Source organism: Trachurus japonicus, chromosome 18, assembly GCF_045865225.1.
Source record: "Trachurus japonicus isolate A0001 chromosome 18, Traja_1.0".
Classification (NCBI taxonomy): Eukaryota; Metazoa; Chordata; class Actinopteri; order Carangiformes; family Carangidae; genus Trachurus; species Trachurus japonicus.
In genome coordinates, this window is record NC_140924.1 from 22,446,817 (window position 1) to 22,464,526 (window position 17,710).

The window sequence follows — 17,710 nt, forward strand, 5'->3', positions numbered from 1 at the left end:
TTAAAATACAAAAAACCTACAGCGGCTCTTGCAGGAACACTGATCCCAGCTTTTGTGATGGCAACTTCGGGCTTAATTAAAGCCAGGAAAAACCTGTGATGCGCACCGGGCCGTGACAGTGCAGGCAGCAGGCTACAATAATATCTGCTCTTAGCCCTGCGTCTTCAAAAAAAACAACTCTGCTCGGCCCGGGAGAGAAAAAAGACTTAAGCCTCGCTCCAGGTGTAATGCTGAGGCGTCGACGTTACAGTAACAGAGTGGATAATGAAATATACCAGGTAATAACATGTGTAGAATGTGGCTGTGATTCATTTCCACTCCTTTCTCAGCTTCTCTGGGCTGCAATCAGCTCATTTCTGTGTGCACAGTCTGTTAAATGATAAATATCTCATTTAAAACGCTCCCTTTTTGTCTTTAATCTCTTAAAAAAACGACTCAATTTACATATCAACACTGACAGGCTTCGGTTTGATGGATAAATCTTTGATGTAAATTATATTGATTCACATCATTTGGCCGGTTTTGTTTTGAATAATGAACGTTCATTTCACCTTGATCATTTCACTGACTCTGATTCTCTTATTGTCATGCTTCACAGCCTCACTGCTCTCAGGGAGCAGCCAAAATACACATTTAAAGCTGAAATTATAAATTGATTATCAAAACAGTTGGTGATTGATTTTCATAATATATTATTTAAGTAACTTTTTTGTAGCAAAAATGTCAAATTAACTGGTGTATGTGTATGTACCCTTTAAATAATACAGTGTTCAGTATGATTTGAATGTGTCAGTTTGGGAAATCCTCATGGACACAATTTTAAAAATGTTATGAGCCAAATTATTAACTTAAAATAACATTTCTTTTTTTCGTTTTCCAGTGTCACATCAGCAGACAAGAACTGCTCAGTGTTGTAATGCAGCTTTGAATCAGTTGACAAAGCAACTTTAGCATGTAACAGTGAAACAGCAACTCTCCTGCTACACAGAGATAAATTATTAAGATGTTATAACATAATTCATTTTTTGTCTTCCATAATGTGTGACATCAGACATCACACAGTTGGAGCAAATGAGATGAATCTGCAGCATTTTAATTAACACTTCTCTGCTGTAGTCCCCACTTCGCTACTCAGGGTGATTATATGGTCATTTCACACACAAACAAAACATTCTCCATGGTGGATCCTTCAAAAAAAAAACAAAAAAAAAACATGATGATGCCACTGGGGGGAAGAAACTTAATGAGCTGTTAGTTGGTGTGCAGGACAGCTGAGCTCTGAGCTGTCACACTGCGAGCACGGCTCTTCTTACCAAACCCAGGCCGTCTCCGCCGGAGGACGATGGTGGAGGATGAGGAGGGTGCAGCGAGACTTTGCACTCCAGCGGGTCTTGCTGACACATGGCTGCCCGCCCCTCGGCTCTCAGCTGCAGCGCCAAGGTCAGCCAGACTCCTGAGTGGAACTCCACGGTGGGCCGCTGCGTCGGAGAGAGACACAGTTCACACACCGGGTGAGGGTGGGGGTTGATGTGCAAGGGTTGCAATTAAAAACATTCTTGAAAGCCAACAACAAAATATCCATCTGGTTGCTGCTCTGGAGCTTCATCATCGTGATCTTCATCAGTATTTTGGAGGTGCCTCATCTGGTGAAGATCATGTAATATACACTGCAAAAACTCAAAATCTTTCCAAGAATATTTGTCTTATTTCTTGTCAAAATGTCTCATTTCTAGTCAAAACTAAACTCTTTCCACTTAAAATAAGACTCACCACCAACTTGTTTTTAGATCATTTTCACTTGTTTCAAACTAATTTTCACTTGAAATAAGTAGAAAAATCTGCCAGTGAAAACAGGTTTTTTGTGCTTGTAATAGGAAAGAAAAGCTTGCTCCACTATCAGATTATTTCAAGTGAAAATATGCTTGAAAGAAGAAAAAGTGTCTAAAAACAAGGTACTTTTTAATTTGATGAGTCTTATTTTAAGTACAATGAGATTTGTTTTGATTAGAAATAACATTTTGACTAGAAATAAGACAAATATTCTTGGTAAGATTTTGAGTTTTTGCAGTGTAGCTCAAGAACAGCTACTAAATAGACACTGTGACTACTTTTCTCATGTTGTAAGATCAATATCATCTTGACAAAAGTAAAATATTTACCTTAAACTGGAGGAGTCCTGCTTTGTGAACCTTTTCCTGGACATTCAAAACAGCCAAGAGTTGTTTCACTCGTCTTTATCAAGGCTAATCATCACGTACAATGTGTGCCACATAAAAACATGTTTAATTTCAAATGAAACAGCTGCTAACACAGTGGAAAAAAACTAGAATATCTATCAAGAATACTCAAAATAAACAACTTTTTTTTTTTTTTTCCGGGGGAGAAAACATGACATTATTGTGCTTACTACACTTTCTACCATCAACTTCAAACACAGACGGGTTCAAAATGACAACTGAAGGCACCTGTGTTTTTGTCTTCTCTTATTCTTTCTGAATCCTAAAAACAGTCACTGCGTCGACAAATGAGCCCAGAGTAGAAAAATAAAAGTTGTGTCCTCTGACTCTAATAGCAGTAGTGGAAATGTTTAGATTCCTGATTTAGTAGAGCTGCTCCTCGGACACGGTCGGTGCCCAGTCCTGACCTTCAGCCGATCGCTGCAGGTGATCACGCTCAGGTGCCCCGTGGACTGATCTGAACTCAAAACGGCTCAGACAGTGAGTGAAGAGTTTGAACTCCACCCAGGTGAGTCCCACTCTCGATCAAATGTTACCAAAATGAGTCTCGATCTCTCAATCTGCTCCCAGGTCAGCTCCAGAGACAGATGTTGCTCATGGCCTGGCAGGTGGAGCTGCTCTCTGCTGGGGACAGGTAGATCTTGCCGCTGGGGCAGACGCACACCTCGTATATGGTCTGTTCCCGGGCGGCCTGGCCGGGAGACGCCGTGTAGACGCCGAGAGGGAGGCTCCCGAGCTGTATGGTGTTGGCGTCTAAAAGAATCTAGGAGCAAAAAAAACAAAACAAGAAAAAAACAAAACATCAGACACATGCTGGGAGTCATTCAGATAACAACCAGGAATGCCCTGTCTGCTGAGTTGGGTCAAGTAGTTAATGGGGAGCTCCATCTGTCTATGAAATCACTGTTTGCCTGATGGTGGTGGGCTGTTTGCTCCAGACTGAAACGCCTCCCTGACTACAGTGTTGGGCACCTTACTTTTAAAAAGTAATAAGTTATAGTTACTTGTTGCTTTGCCCAAAATGTAACTGAATTAGTGACTGAATTACTACATTATAAAAGTAACGGTAGCACTTTACTTGAATACGTGTTCATAAGATTGACATAATTCTGTCATAACCATGACATGACACCTGTCATAAACATCAATGAATACTTATGACAGCTGTCGTTAAGTGTCATTCGGCAAGTTATGTCACTTTTGATGCAAAGTTGACATTGTTTGAGATGTATTTGTTATGAGAACTTGACATAAACACAACATAACCTGTCATAGCAGACCTAATTGCCCAAATTTTAAAATTATGTCAAGTTCTCATAACAAGGATATATCTCAATGTCAACTTTGCATCAAAAGTGACATAACTTAACAAATGACACTTAACGACAGCTGTCATAAGTATTCATTGTTATGACAGGTGTTATGTCATGGTTATGACAGTGTTATGTCAGTTTTATGAACACGTATTCAAGTAAAGTGTTACCAAAGTAACCAATTACCAGGAAAAGTAACTAATGCGTTACTTTTTATAAAATGCTCAAATATGTCAAATTACTTGGACTCCCGTTTATCTTATCTTAACTAACCAACTCACTCAGTATTCCTCCGCACAGGCAGGCTCCGCAACTTTTTCCGATTAGTTGATGGACTGAAACAAAATGTGTATGAAACGTACGCTTACTATATTATTTCGTGACGGGACTTCTGACGATTAGATGGAAATTTACCATGTGATCAGACATTCATATTCTACTCACAATGAATTGTAATAACTTCGCTGATGCCCTGATGTCACTGTTTCTTATCACCAGCTGTTTAGATGGTCAACAGGGTAAACATTTAACCTGCTAGCATGTTAGCAATGTTATTGTGAACATATTGTAATGTTAGCATTTACAGTGCCTTGCAAAGGTATTCATACCCCTTGAACCTTTTCACATTATAGTCACATTACAACCACAAACTTGAAGGTATTTTATTGGGATTTTATGTGATAGACCAACACAAAATAGCGCATAATTGTGAAGTGGAAAGAAAATGATACATGGTGTTCAAGATTTTTTACAAATCGAAGGCCAAAATTGAACTTTTTTGGCGTACAGTATATGCAAAATGGTATCTGTGGTGGGTGGAAACCCAACACTGCACATCAACCTGAACACACCATCCCCACCGCGAGGCATGGTGGTGGCAGCATCATTCTGTGGGGATGCTTTTCTTCAGCAGGGACAGGGAAACTGCTCAGAGTTGATGGGAAGATGCATGGAGCTATGCATGTCTTATCAAACATGATGAGACATTTATTGTCATGTTTTTTTTCTTCTTCTTTTTCTCATTATCTCATTAATTATTATTCATTCATGTATGTATTTTTCCTTACTTCCTTATTTACTGTTCAATCACTTACTTTCCTACTATACCTCCCCTTTGCACATCCCAGTCATGATGATTGTTCATGCTGTTTTAAATGATATGTTCGTGCAAAATAAATAATAAATAAATACAGTGCAGTCCTGGAGGAAAACCTGTGAAAGGCAGCAAAAGACATCGGACTGGGACGGAAGTTCACCTTCCAGCAGGACAACGCGCCTGAACATACAGCCAGAGCTACAATGGACTAGTTTAGACGGCCCAGTCAAAGTCCAAACCTAAATCCTATTGAGAATCTGTGGCAAGACTTGAAAATTGCTGTTCCATCCAATCTGACTGAACTGGAGCTATTTTTGCACAGAAGAATGAGCAAAAATTGCAGTCTGTAGAGACATACCCCAAAAGACTTGGAGCTGTAATTGCAGCAAAAGGTGGTTCAACAAAATATTGACTCAGGGGGAATGAATACATATGCACGCCACACTTTTTAGATTATTATTTGTAACAATTTGTCACAATTATACGCTACTTTGGGTTGGTTCACATAAAATCCCAATAAAATACATTGAAGTTTGTGGTTGTAACGGGACAAAATGTGGAAAAAGTTCAAGGGGTGTGAATACTTTTGCAAGGCTCTGTAGCTTCAAGTGGCAGGTACAGCCTCACAGAGCTGGAAAAACAGATGCATCCGCTGAGAATTGAATTAAAACATGGCGCTGGCTCAAGAGGCAAAGCGGTTTGTCTGCTAATGAGTGGGTCTGTGGTTTGATACCGGCTCCTCCAATCTGTCTGTCGACGTGTCCCTGGGCAAGATACCCAACACCTAATTGCTCCTGATGCACAAGAGTGTGTGTGTGTGTTTGGAGTGGTGGATTACAGCAGAAAAAGTGCTATATATGTGGAGTTTATTTGCACCTCTCTGATGTCTGTATTGTAAATGTGACACTATGTGGTGAGCCTAAATGGTGGTAATCCTCCTCACCTCTCCCTCCGTCGACTCCAGCTGGAGGTCCTTTCGCCCGGTGACCTTCAGCGGCCCCTGGGCGGCGCTGGCTTCGACCCCTCTGGGAGCCTCCATGGTCAGAGTCCGCGTCGGAGACTCCAGTCTGACAAGGAAAAGAGGAAGAAGGAAAAAAAAAAGCCCAAGCTCGAGAGATTTAGCGCATGAATTTTATCGATTTCTTCTGTTTATACTTTCAGGATGTTTGCATCATTAAAACTTTGCCTTTCAGTATGATTTGATAGCCGCAGACACAAGTTGCATTCAAGGTTAAATTGATTCTTATTCAGTTCATAGTTTATGAATGTGGCTGTGAAATAACTGGTTTAAGGCAGGTTGATGGAATTCAATCATGTTATTTGTTTCATAACAAACCCAGGGCAGCAAGGCATTTAAAAATTGACTCAAAATGTCTCCCATTTAATAAAAAAAATAAACAAACCAGCTTATTGATATTTTTTTTTGACGTCTGGTGCATAAATGTATTTCGGGAGGGTTAGTTTTTACCAATGACTTCGCCACCTGTGGAGTATTAAAGCTGCTGCTCATGTTTAAATAGCTCTTCTCATTATTCTAATCCAGCATGGCTCCTAAACAGCCCATAATTGTATCAGCTGATTCTGACCTTCAGCAACACTGAGGCTAATGCAATTTGCATTTTCCTCCCGTGGACTATTTGTTTACACGGGGAAAGATAAGTGTGAGAGCCAATCAATGTGGAATTTGTTTTCATAACTCATAACCATTTCAAATTGATTTTCTGTCCCCATCTTCCCCAAATCTGTTTTCAATGAATTTTAAATGGAAGACTTTAAGGAGCCGACTTGAAATCGCTTAAATCTCCATACCCTCTGAAAGTGACACACATTTCGGATTATGCGCTAGTGGAATAAGACGAGGAGAAAAAAAAAGAAAGAAAAGCAAATGAATTTCATCTGCATTTGAAAAGCCTCTTTGACTTTAAATCAGCTTTCAGTAGATACAGTTTGGAGAGGATGTGTGAAATGTGCCTTTGACCTGGGACTGTTTGTGCCCTCCACCCGCGGGAATAAAGATAGACGTCGTCTGCTCGTTTGTTATTTTTACCAATCTACCGCTCATTTTCCTTTGTTCCCCTTGAAAAGCGGTTCAAACTGAGAGCAGATAATGTACAAGACGATAATGAGGTGTGTTTTTCTCGTCTGCATGTCTTGATCACAGCTGGAAACGCTGTCTTGTGTTTATTGGAACTTTTTAGAGTTTTGATCATTTAATCGTATAGAATTTCAAATCTCCAATGGCAACGCGGAGCTGGCCGTTTCTACTCCGGAACCCGTACCGTTCATTAGCGGAAAACACCACAAGGATCCGTGTGTCCGTGCGAGTCGCTGCTCGGCTTCGTATGTTTCCATAATTATTTCTCAAGTATGTGCTGATTATCCCTGGCTTGGATGGATGAGTCATTAAAAGACCCATTAAAAACTCTGAGCTGAGCTGTGCAATGAGAAGTTAGTGATATGTGACGTGCGTGTGACATTTCCACTCTATTCAAAACAGTCACACACACCCACACACACACACACACATACTCAGGGCAATTCTGCCAGAAGACAAACTACTCAATTTCCAAGAGTGCTTGTTTCAGACACAGTCCAAAATAAAGCATTAAATGAATTACATTAAAAATGTCTCCTGGGTTTTTATAACCACCTCAAACTACTTCCAGTTCCATGTATAGGAACCTCACAGTTTGGTTTGAGAGGCTCTAACAACAGTAGGAACTCACATTTCACTTTACTGCTGACTGGTAAAAGCAGGAACCATTACTATTAATGAGATATAATTTAAAAAGCATTGACAGCTGCTCACTGCTTCCACTCCTCATGGTAAATGACACCATTTTAACACCACTACCCTATGATTGCTGTGTTAAATGTAATGAATGAACTGGTACTTTCTTCCATTGCATGTGTAAGTTTCAGAAGCTCCACAAATTGTGGAGTCAGGTCCATGAGCTGGTTTTCAATTAAACATAAAGTGCTCAATGTTATAGATTTTCTGTGTGTTTCATTTCAACAGGTCTTACATAGCTAGAGAAAAGTAAACACAGTGTTGAATACATAGAATAGTAATTTCCAGATCATACATAGAGAATGTTTTCAGTTTTCTTGAGTTATGTTACTAGTAGAGCTGAGCAGAAAGAAGAATCAATCCATGTGAAAAACAAAAATGAATGAATAATACTTTCCATGACCTTAAAGGAAACAACTAATTTCTCTAAAGAAAACATGTATGTATGACAATCTACATGTTCATTCATTAATTTCCAGGAAATGTGTAAAGAATGAGGTTTGATTGACGCCAAGTTAAGCTACTGGTGTTTGTTTTAAAATGATACAATGATACAGAAACCTTCAGATAAGTCTCCTGACAGGAAAAATAACTAAGGAGCTTTGTGTGCCCAGAATATTTCAGGGCTCCTGGGCCCCGTCCAGTAAACTGTAAACTGTAAAGCCCTCACTGCAGATAAGGTGTACGGTATTTGCAGTCATAAAGGCTGTTTGCATCAAGCTCTGTGGAAAAACCTGACCAGCTTTTCTCGCTGCTTTTTCGGGATGACCTTTACATCTCGGAGAAAGGTCACCGTATCGCAAAGCTACGGACAGGTGAGCGGCGGCTCTGACCCCGGCGCGCTGATGGCCGACGTCGATGTCACTGAGGATGAGGTTGTTTTAAATACTGCGTATCTACTGTGTATGTTGAGGGGATTTCAAAAGGGTGAAAGTTACGTTTACTTTTATAGGTCAGCATTAACTTCACTTTTCACTCTACGGCAGTGTTTTTCAACCTTGGGGTCGGGACCCCACGTGGGGTCGCCTGGAATTCAAATGGGGTCGCCTGAAATGTCTAGTAGCTAATTGATTTTTAAAAAAAAGGAAAAAAAAAACTCAACTAATTATTATTCTTTTAAAATTATGACTAAGAACACCACGCACAATCTTAAAGCAGAAGTAAGCGATCCGGTCGTTTTGGCTAACTTCCTGTCAGCCGATGGAGTTAGCAGTCCCCGCCCTCGTCCCTACGTCACCACATTCAGGCGCATCCCTTGGCTGCACACACAGAGAGGACCGCCCCTTTATGCCGTTCTCTCTCCTCATTGGATAAGGTTGTAGGATACAAGGAAAGTTTTCTCTTCGGCTTACAGCAGAGCAGAGTGACTGACAGACCCGTGTTTCAGACCAAACACTCTATATAAGTGATTCCCGTCGGAAGATATAACTATTTAAGACTTATATTAACACAAATATTCCGCTTACTTCTGCTTTAAACAACTGTATTCTATACTTTAACTTTCTTGAATATAAATCGAGTTCAAATAAAATGCAGCATATAAAAATATCTGAGCTGACGCATCTTGATTGATGGAGGCGGGGTCGCCAGAAATTTGTGAAAAAGGTTGGGAAACACTGCTCTACGGCCTCTCTACAACTTCCAACAACAAAAGGTAGTGGATGAAAAAAAAAAAAAAAAAAGATCTAAATAACCACCAACAGCCAATTAATTAACCTAACTTTTGCTTACAATGACATTACTCAGAGAAAGACACAACTACACAAAACAGAGTCTCTCAAAAGGGAGGCCTTGAAGCCATAGACAGGCAACTTCTCCAATAAAGCTTCGTATTTTCTAAAGCTCTTGTAAACAGACTCACTTCTGCAGGTCGCACACGTACAGTAAGTTCAAAGCCCAAACGATATCGACTACACACATATATTCACACATGACTTTCAGAGTTGGATGCATAAATAAAATACCAGATGGTGAGACAAGCCACAAAATGCTACTGGAGCAAGGTCACCTCGACTCCATCTTCAAGAGCCTATTAAGGACTCATCTCTTCTAAGAGCACCTTTTCCTCCTTAACATGACTAATTAGCGCTCAATATGAACTTCATCTGATCTCCTTGTGCTCTCCCTTATTGAATAGGTTTAGTGTTTGACTCTGGGTTTCCACAACTGAAGCTTTAGTGTTGGTTCATCCGCAACATTTTTATGATCACAGCTGAAATTATTACAAATGTACAGCACGTCCTGTCACATCACAGGCAGGTAATGTAACGCTGGCAGTGGGCATGAGGTTTTTTTTGTTGCTACGGCAAACCTGCCCTGTTGTAGCTTGGCAACCAATCGGAAAATGACAAACGACAGCACTGACGACCGTGACAGTGAGCAATGCAGAGGAGGAGGATGTGATGAGTGGAAAAAAATATGACTTCGACTTAAAACTATTGTCATTGAGAGGGAAATTCACCTCGGGAGCAAAAAAACGAACAAAAAAAACTGTTTATCAGCACAGGTTGCTTAGGTACGACCGCCAGGATACAAAACAGTGCATCAAGCCATCATCTAACTCGATCGTCAATGGTCCACGTTTCGATCATCGCTGCCAATTCTGTACTCGAGGCGCTGCATCAGCTGACTCATCAGGAGCATTTTACAGTTTGATAGCATGAGAGATAAAATAATTTCTCGCTTGATAATCTCTAAATCTCCTCTGAGTTGAGAGGAGCTTAAACTCTCTACACGGAAAATATGATATAGATCAAGCAGTTAAACACCCATTGTCTTTCTGGTCACTTAATGCGAGTTTCACTGGAGGCTGCGAAGGCTTGCAAGGCAATTATAGATGTTTATTTATATGCTGACAGATGGAGTGACTGAGTGTGTACATATAGCTATACCTCCCCGCAAAAACAAATTTATTATCACTGTAGGTCCCCATATGCAGTATTCTCTGCTTTCGAAACATTTCTCTCAGGGCCAAATATGCAACAACAAAAGAAACATATTTCTTGCCTGCAGTCAAGACTGGGAAAAAAAACAAAAACAAAAAAAAAACACTCCTGAGGCACTACATCTCAATCCCACCAATCTGCTGGTAGGAAAGTCCAGACCAGAGCTAAGTGGGAGCAAGAAGAGTTGTTCTCTTCTGCCTTTATCTTCTTAATGAACCTGTCACTCTGGTGTGGACACTGCAACTGCTGAGACCGTCCCGAGGATCAACTGGAGAGGGGCACGTGGACAAACACAGACTTTAAACCTAAAGGAGGAGGAGGAGGAGGAGGAGAGCTCGAGTATAGCAGAAAGTTGAGCAGAAAAATCAAACCGAAAAGCCGCTTCCCTGCTCTCCGATGCTGTACCATGCAGGGCCGTTGCTAGGAATTCTGGGCCCCCTTAAAGAATACTAAAGTGGGCCCCTAATACACCCTGACTTTTCCACTTTTTTTTCTTAGACTACGTATGTATTATAATTTTTTATTTAGCCTACTTTGTTTCGATGCTAATGCAGCATTACTATGAGTATTAGTCAGGGTCTTATGCAGAATAAATCAGTCATACAAAGATTAGACTACTGGGGTTTTTTGTGGGCCCCTAGAATTATCATCACCTTTCTCCCCTATACAACGGCCCTGGTACCATGTGATGTCTGCCCCTGCAAGAAACCAGAGAACCTTCAAATCAAATCCTGTCTGGTCCGCTCCTGTCTTTATCGTCACACTTGTCTTAACAGATTCCCAGGTGCTTTTAAAAAAGCAGTTTTATTTACAGAGTGAAAAAAAACCAATTGAAAAAGTCTGTCCTTGACACTGTTGAGACCTGGGGACTTTTTGTTGTATTGATCACACTCCTATCTACTATCTATTCCGAACAGATGTCAGGAGAATAGATGCTTTCATGAACAAACCGTATGACAGAACTATCACAGTGAAAACGATGTAAAAAGATTCTGCATCGCAAAACCAGCTTCGGAGTTAATATCTTCTGGTGGATTTGAGGCAACACAAATAAAAAAAAAATGTGCATCAGGGATCAGAGCAGCTTCCTAAAATGATCCGATTATGTAATTAACAAATATTTTTAAATGTTGGTATTTTTCCGTTAATAACCAGCTTGTTTCTGGCCTCAAACTCAGCAGCAGCAGCAGTCACTTTGAGAGTGAAACTGAGCTGCAGAGGTGACGGTGAGGTGAAGGAGCTGATCAGACCCTGACAACAGCTATGACTGAAGGTAATGAAGCTGGTAGGCGAGAGCACGACATGACAAACTGACACATCTCTCCTGCAGGACCACATCCACTCTATAACAGCTCTCCCCTTGTTTTAGAGTCCTCAACATCAAGGTCTCTATTCCTGACAGGTCCTCAGCGCAGATAAACCTGTTTCCTAGTTTTTCTTTTTCTCTTTTTTTGGTGGGGGTGGGGTGGGGGGGGCTGGCACACACAGATGACAGAGATGATGGACTGAGGGAGTAAAAAAAAACAGTGTGAAATAGGAGATCGTCGGTGGCAGAGGACCAAAAGTAATGGACTATAAATTAATCATGCTATTTAGCTGTTGACCTTCTACTCTACAAACCTCACCAAAGCCTCAAGGATGAATCACTTCATTGATCTGCTCAGTGACAGACAAGTAATTACAAACTATTTTCATTATGGATTAATTTTTTTGGGGGGGGATCTACTACCTTTATGTTTTTAATCATTGTAAATGAAATATTTTAAGGGTTTTTGACTGCTGCCGAGACAAAGCCTGACACCTGAAGGTAAAAGCTTGAGCACAGGGAAATTGGGATGCATCGTCATTTATATGTCATAGAGTCAAGGTAATGATAATCATTAGTTGCCGCCCTAGACTTCACACGCTTTGTTTTTCCTGCTATAGGAGCAAAAAAGAAAGAAAAAAACATGTTTCATGCTGCTACAAAACTTAAACTTGATTCTCCTTTTGGGTCAAGGACACATTTTCTTTTGAATTTTTACTAGTAACTTTCTGCCTCTTGAAAACCTTTTCTCACCTGGTGTATAAATGTATTTATATAGTGCCTTTTATTTTGTTCTTCATGCATGGTGCTGTGCATCTTTCCTGTGCTGCTGTGGCACCTGTGTAAATTTCCTCACGTGGGCTGAAGACAGGTTTTTCCCCCACCCTTTTTTCTTAAGGTTTATTTTTGGCCATTTTGCCTTTATTGATAGTGACAGTAGAGAGAAGGACAGGAAAGGTGAGGGGCAGAGGAGAGAGAGGGATGACATGCAGCAAAGAGCTCAGGCTGGACTCAGTCCTGACACATGGCTTCACGTGAGCTGCCGGAGCACGGAACCATTCAGTTCATCTTTAAAATTTAGCAGCCTAACAACAGTGTTCACACGAAACCCAAGTAAAATCATTCACATAAGTGAAATATATGAATATGAATAAAAAAAATATGAATTCTGTTAATTTATGCCATGTTTTAACAACAAACAAATGTCATTTTTCAAAGCCAAATGGTATTTTAGACATTTTTTTTTACATTTACTTGTGTATTTCAGCATAATAATGGCATATGACAACAACAACCTCTTGTTTTTGATTTATCCAGCTCTTGCTGACTGGGTTCTGTATGACCCTCTTAACTGTTCTTGTGCAAAAGCATCCAGAAGTACGAACTAGACATACAAAGCAGGTTGCATCTATACAAACTCTGATAAAGTCCAGTCCAGTAGACATTTTGATGAATTTCACAACTCTTCGATAAAAAATATGTTATTAAACTGCATTTATTCTACAAGTTATATTCAATTATTTCAGCAGCAGCACATGGATGACAAATGAAGACAAACTCGAGTGTGTGTACACAGATAAAGCCCTCGGAGAAGAGAACAGATGCTTCAAAAAGGAGGAGGATCTCAGGTGGGTTTCTTTGATTTTTTTTTTGTCTCGGTTCTGTTTTTCTCCCAGATTACCATTGGCTCGCGGTGAAACAAAACACATCACAAAAGAGAGTGATATTGCTTTACAGAGGAAAAAAAGAAGAGCGACGTGGAAGCCAGCCAAGCTCTGTCTTTATCATCCAGAGAGGTCTATACTGACAGGTGGCGAGTGGTTTGCAAAGAGGGTTTAACTTGTCACACTTTCAGAGAGAGGAGAAATTCATCATTGTGTATGAAAAACTCAAAGCCACACATACAAAAAAAAAATCCCATCTAAATCCTCCGAAAATTTCATTTGCTCAGTGCTTTAAGTGGGCCGGTACTCACCGGTACGGAGTACCGGCACTTCTAGATTTTAACCCCCGGCTGCCGCGCTGTGCGCTCTCTCATCCATGACTCTCTCACATGCACGTACGGAGCGCACGCCGCTGCCTCGTCATAGTATAACTCCATGTGTCCAGACGAGATGTGAATGTGGAGCGACTAAAACCTTCGTGAGTTACAGTGTAAAGCCATTTACATGACTTTCCAGTGGTAGCCTACCAATAAGTAGCCTTCCACTTACTGTATTCAACATGCTTAAATGTGAGTCATATTTCCCAAAATGCTTAACACTACTCGTTAACAAGAGCAGAGTAAAATGAAAGCTCTTACTGAGAAACACTGTGAAACTGTTGCTGTCAGCTTGTTAGAACAATGACAGCTGTCTGTGGAGGCTGTTTATTTGGCCACAAATCACTTCTTGATTTTAGTGAAAATTTTAATTTGGCAATAATTTAGGACAGCAATTAGGGAAGGATAGAGATACTTTATGAAGTGGGTAAACTTAAAATAACAAATACTGATTCATTTGTCGTCATACATTATTCACAGATGGATTTTAACAAGAAAATACTTTTTAAAAATCTTTCTGGAAAGTTCAATTGAACGTTTTTCTTTTTTTAATCAACATCATATTTGAATGTAAAGTAGCCTGTCACTTAATGATGTGCTGGTATCGACCGCCCACCCATTTGCTACTTTTCACACATATGTTGAATCACACACTTTGCTTTCTGTCAGATTCTTCACTCAACTGAGTTTGGGAGCGATGTAGTAAAAAGGAAGAGAGGAAAATGAGAAGGTGGGCGTGTGGGTGTCGAAGAATTTTTCATTTCAGTGCGTCAATCATTTCTGATCACTCTAATTATAGAGTGACAGTATAATGTCATCATATCAGATGATAAATTAGATTTACACATGTGTAATCAATCAACAGGCGATTCCGGCTCATAATTCACTGTGCAGCTGCATAATGAAAACGTGTCTGCTTTGGTACAATTAGAGGAGCCAGTGCTGGGAGACTGAGTTACATCATAGCCAGTGCTTCTCTTCGGGTTCATTATGTTGTTGACTGGGTGTTTACATCAAACAGCAGTATAGACTTCGCTGCCGGAGCTGCTGGAGGAGTTGTGGTAATGTCAACTAAATTGTGGGGTGAGCCTGCTACAGCCATTTACTGTGTGCAAATGATATAAACTTGTTAAACGTTTGGATAAATTTCAGACTTTCTGGGTTTTTTTTTTAAGAAATACACAGACTTCACACCCCTGGAGTCACTACTTTCATTTATGCAGCAAGGACAGGAAAGATATATGCGGATATGTTATGACTTTTTTTCTCTTTCTCTTAAGCAGTGATCAGAGAAATGTTTTTTTGTAAAAGCATAGATGTCTGGATTGTTCACTGCTGCCACTTGACCCTTGAAAAAAGTCAGTCATCTGAAATTAATGTTAACAAAACTTTAGGGAGAAAAATTAACATCAACAGCACCACTTATTCCTAAAGGCTATATGTATAGTAATTAAGCCCTAGCCTGCTTTTACTTTCCTTGCAAGCTAATGATCGCATCAACATACTTCTAATCTATGATTCATTGCTCTCCGACGAGAAACCCACTTTATTAAAATCACATTTAAAGGGTTGGTGAAAGTACAACTACGCCAACTGCACAGCAGCTGATGTGGATGAGCTTCTGACTTTCCATGTGTGATCATTTTACAGGTAAATGTAGCTGAAAGATGAAGGTTTTGTCAGACGTTGTCATGGTTATAAAATCAGGGTTTTAGTATCAGCCTGGAAGATAACATGTAGGCTTATCGGCCCATGTTTTGGTCTCTGTTTCATACTTTGCTCCTTTTTAGATCTTCTTTGGGAAATCAGTTGTATTAAAGCAGAACGTATGAGCACAGAGAGCAGGGAAGAAAGAACCAGATGAAGGATTTATTCTGGCTGACACCGGGCAGAATGCAAATAGCCTATGAAGCGGTCCAACCATGTACTCGTAGGTTCTGACCTCATCTTGTTTTTAAGAAATCTACAAGTAATGGTTGTTTGACCAACCTCATCATTATGTCAACATGTCCTTAAAAATACTACCAATCATCTACTTACTTACTTAGTCTACAGTCATTCTAGTGCCTAAAGAAAGAAAGAAAGAAAACTAGTAATACAAATGTTTTCAGGCTTTAATTCCTGTCTCTAATGGCCTTCATTATTCACTTCTCTTCATTTCATTCAGTATGAAACTCTGATGTGACGATGTTTGGAAATATATTAGGTTTAAAAACCAGGGGAATTTACAGAAAGGCCTGTTACAGTACGGTTTGTTTGGAAATATTTCATCTTGAAAAAGTGCCTGCAGAATGAACGACTATTTGACAACGCATTATGTTTTTCAATTGAACCCCACAAACAGAACCCAACTTTGATCCCGTTTCTATTAAACAGCTTTGATCAGATGCATACAGGGGGGGAGGAAAGTCGGAAACCTGAAAGTCATGTTGCCGTTTCTCGTGTCTCAAACGTCTCCCGTTCGATTGCCTCTCGTTAAGATTTCGAACACATTGCAGATGGTCACCCCTGAGCTGAGCCTGTGTGTGTGTGTGTGTGTGTGCGTACGTGTGTGTCTGTGTGTGCGCTTTAAAGTGGGACCTCATCAGTATTCCTCTCACTCTGGAAGAATTAGCTGCCAGAACACTGCTTTTTCTGCCAACTTTGATCCCAACCCTCCCTTCAGGACCAGTAAGGTGGACAACAAACCGCACTCGTTACAGCTCGTTAATGGAGCGACACCGGGCCCAGAGCCTCAGGCGGGGTTCAGTGGGGATCACATGCTTGGGAGTGTACGAGTCTAATATACGCATCTCAACCTTGCCCCGCTTTCTCTGTGCTCTTGCGATGCTTTAATCAATTTCTGCCTGCTATAGAGAATAACTAACAAATTACCTTACCCTTCGGCTGTGAAATTAATATAATGGTCAAATCTAGCTTTAAATATATGTGATAACAAGCCAACCACGAGATGCTTCAGTTTGCAAGAGGGGTGCTAGAGAATAATGATGCTGGTGAATAATGGTTTCTGCCTTTTCTCTTTTTTTTTTTTTGGCCTCTATGTTTTAATGCACACATCGACTTTGAAATGTCATGGAACATTTATCATCATTATTTAAAGATCGTCATTCTAATTGAACAGGATATGAACATGTGACATTAAGCTTTAATGAATGTCTGTAAAGTCAATTAATATGAGCTTACTTCAGGTCTTCAGAAGCCCTCGCCTGGATCAGGGGCGTTTCTACTGAATGTCCAAACACGGCGCCTTCGGAGCCTGTCGATAAAAAGTGCTTTTATAATTCACAGGAATTACATCTGACTGCCCGACCATCAATGTTTCTATGGTAAATTGTATCCAAAAAAAAAAGAAAAGAAAAACCTATAACACCTAATCTGTTGTTCGGCTCATTTAAGGAAGTGTAAGTGTTGTCAATCAAACTAGAGTACTGATCATTCCTTCAATAATGAACTTAACCACTGCATATATTTATGATGGATCACCATGGCAACACATATCCAAGTCACCATGTGAGTCCAGGGGTTTTCCTTGATCTGCCAGAGAGTGAAGGAGTGCTGAGCCTGAGTGCTACTCTAAATGAAATGTGGCCACCGCAGTGTAATCCACACCATAATATCACTGTACAAGGCGCTCCATGTACCATCATATCATGAGGACATCAGCTCAACACACCTTTGTTTTGTTTGTTCCTGAAATCTGACACACCTGCTTGAGTTTTTTGATTTCATGTTTTTTTAATTGAATTATTTTGCATGGATGTCTGCTTATGACAAAACAAAATATTTACATTTATGTTTGGATATGATACAGTTTGTTTAAATTACCCCCAATTTCAAATTAATTCCCAATAATTCCCATAAATTCCCATAATTCCCATGGAAAGTTTCCAATTTGGAATATTTCCAAAATTCCCCAGCTTAACTTCCCATGGAAATTTTTTGGAAATTTTCCGCCCCTTTGCAACCCTAATAATGATAGAT

At 40.1% G+C, this 17,710-nt stretch overlaps 1 protein-coding gene across 1 annotated transcript in view; it reads right to left on the bottom strand.

Annotated features, from left to right (window-relative positions):
- Positions 1-2,756: 2,756 nt before the first annotated feature.
- Positions 2,757-17,710, bottom strand: part of LOC146969350 (zeta-sarcoglycan-like) — a 39,389-nt gene continuing 24,435 nt past the window's right edge. The window contains exons 6-8 of the mRNA XM_085806292.1: positions 16,913-16,985; positions 5,590-5,713; positions 2,757-3,000 (exon numbers count right to left, since the gene is read on the bottom strand). Coding sequence (XP_085662418.1) covers positions 2,809-3,000; positions 5,590-5,713; positions 16,913-16,985 — 389 coding nt within the window. The 3' untranslated portion in view covers positions 2,757-2,808. The remainder of the gene's footprint in view (positions 3,001-5,589; positions 5,714-16,912; positions 16,986-17,710) is intronic.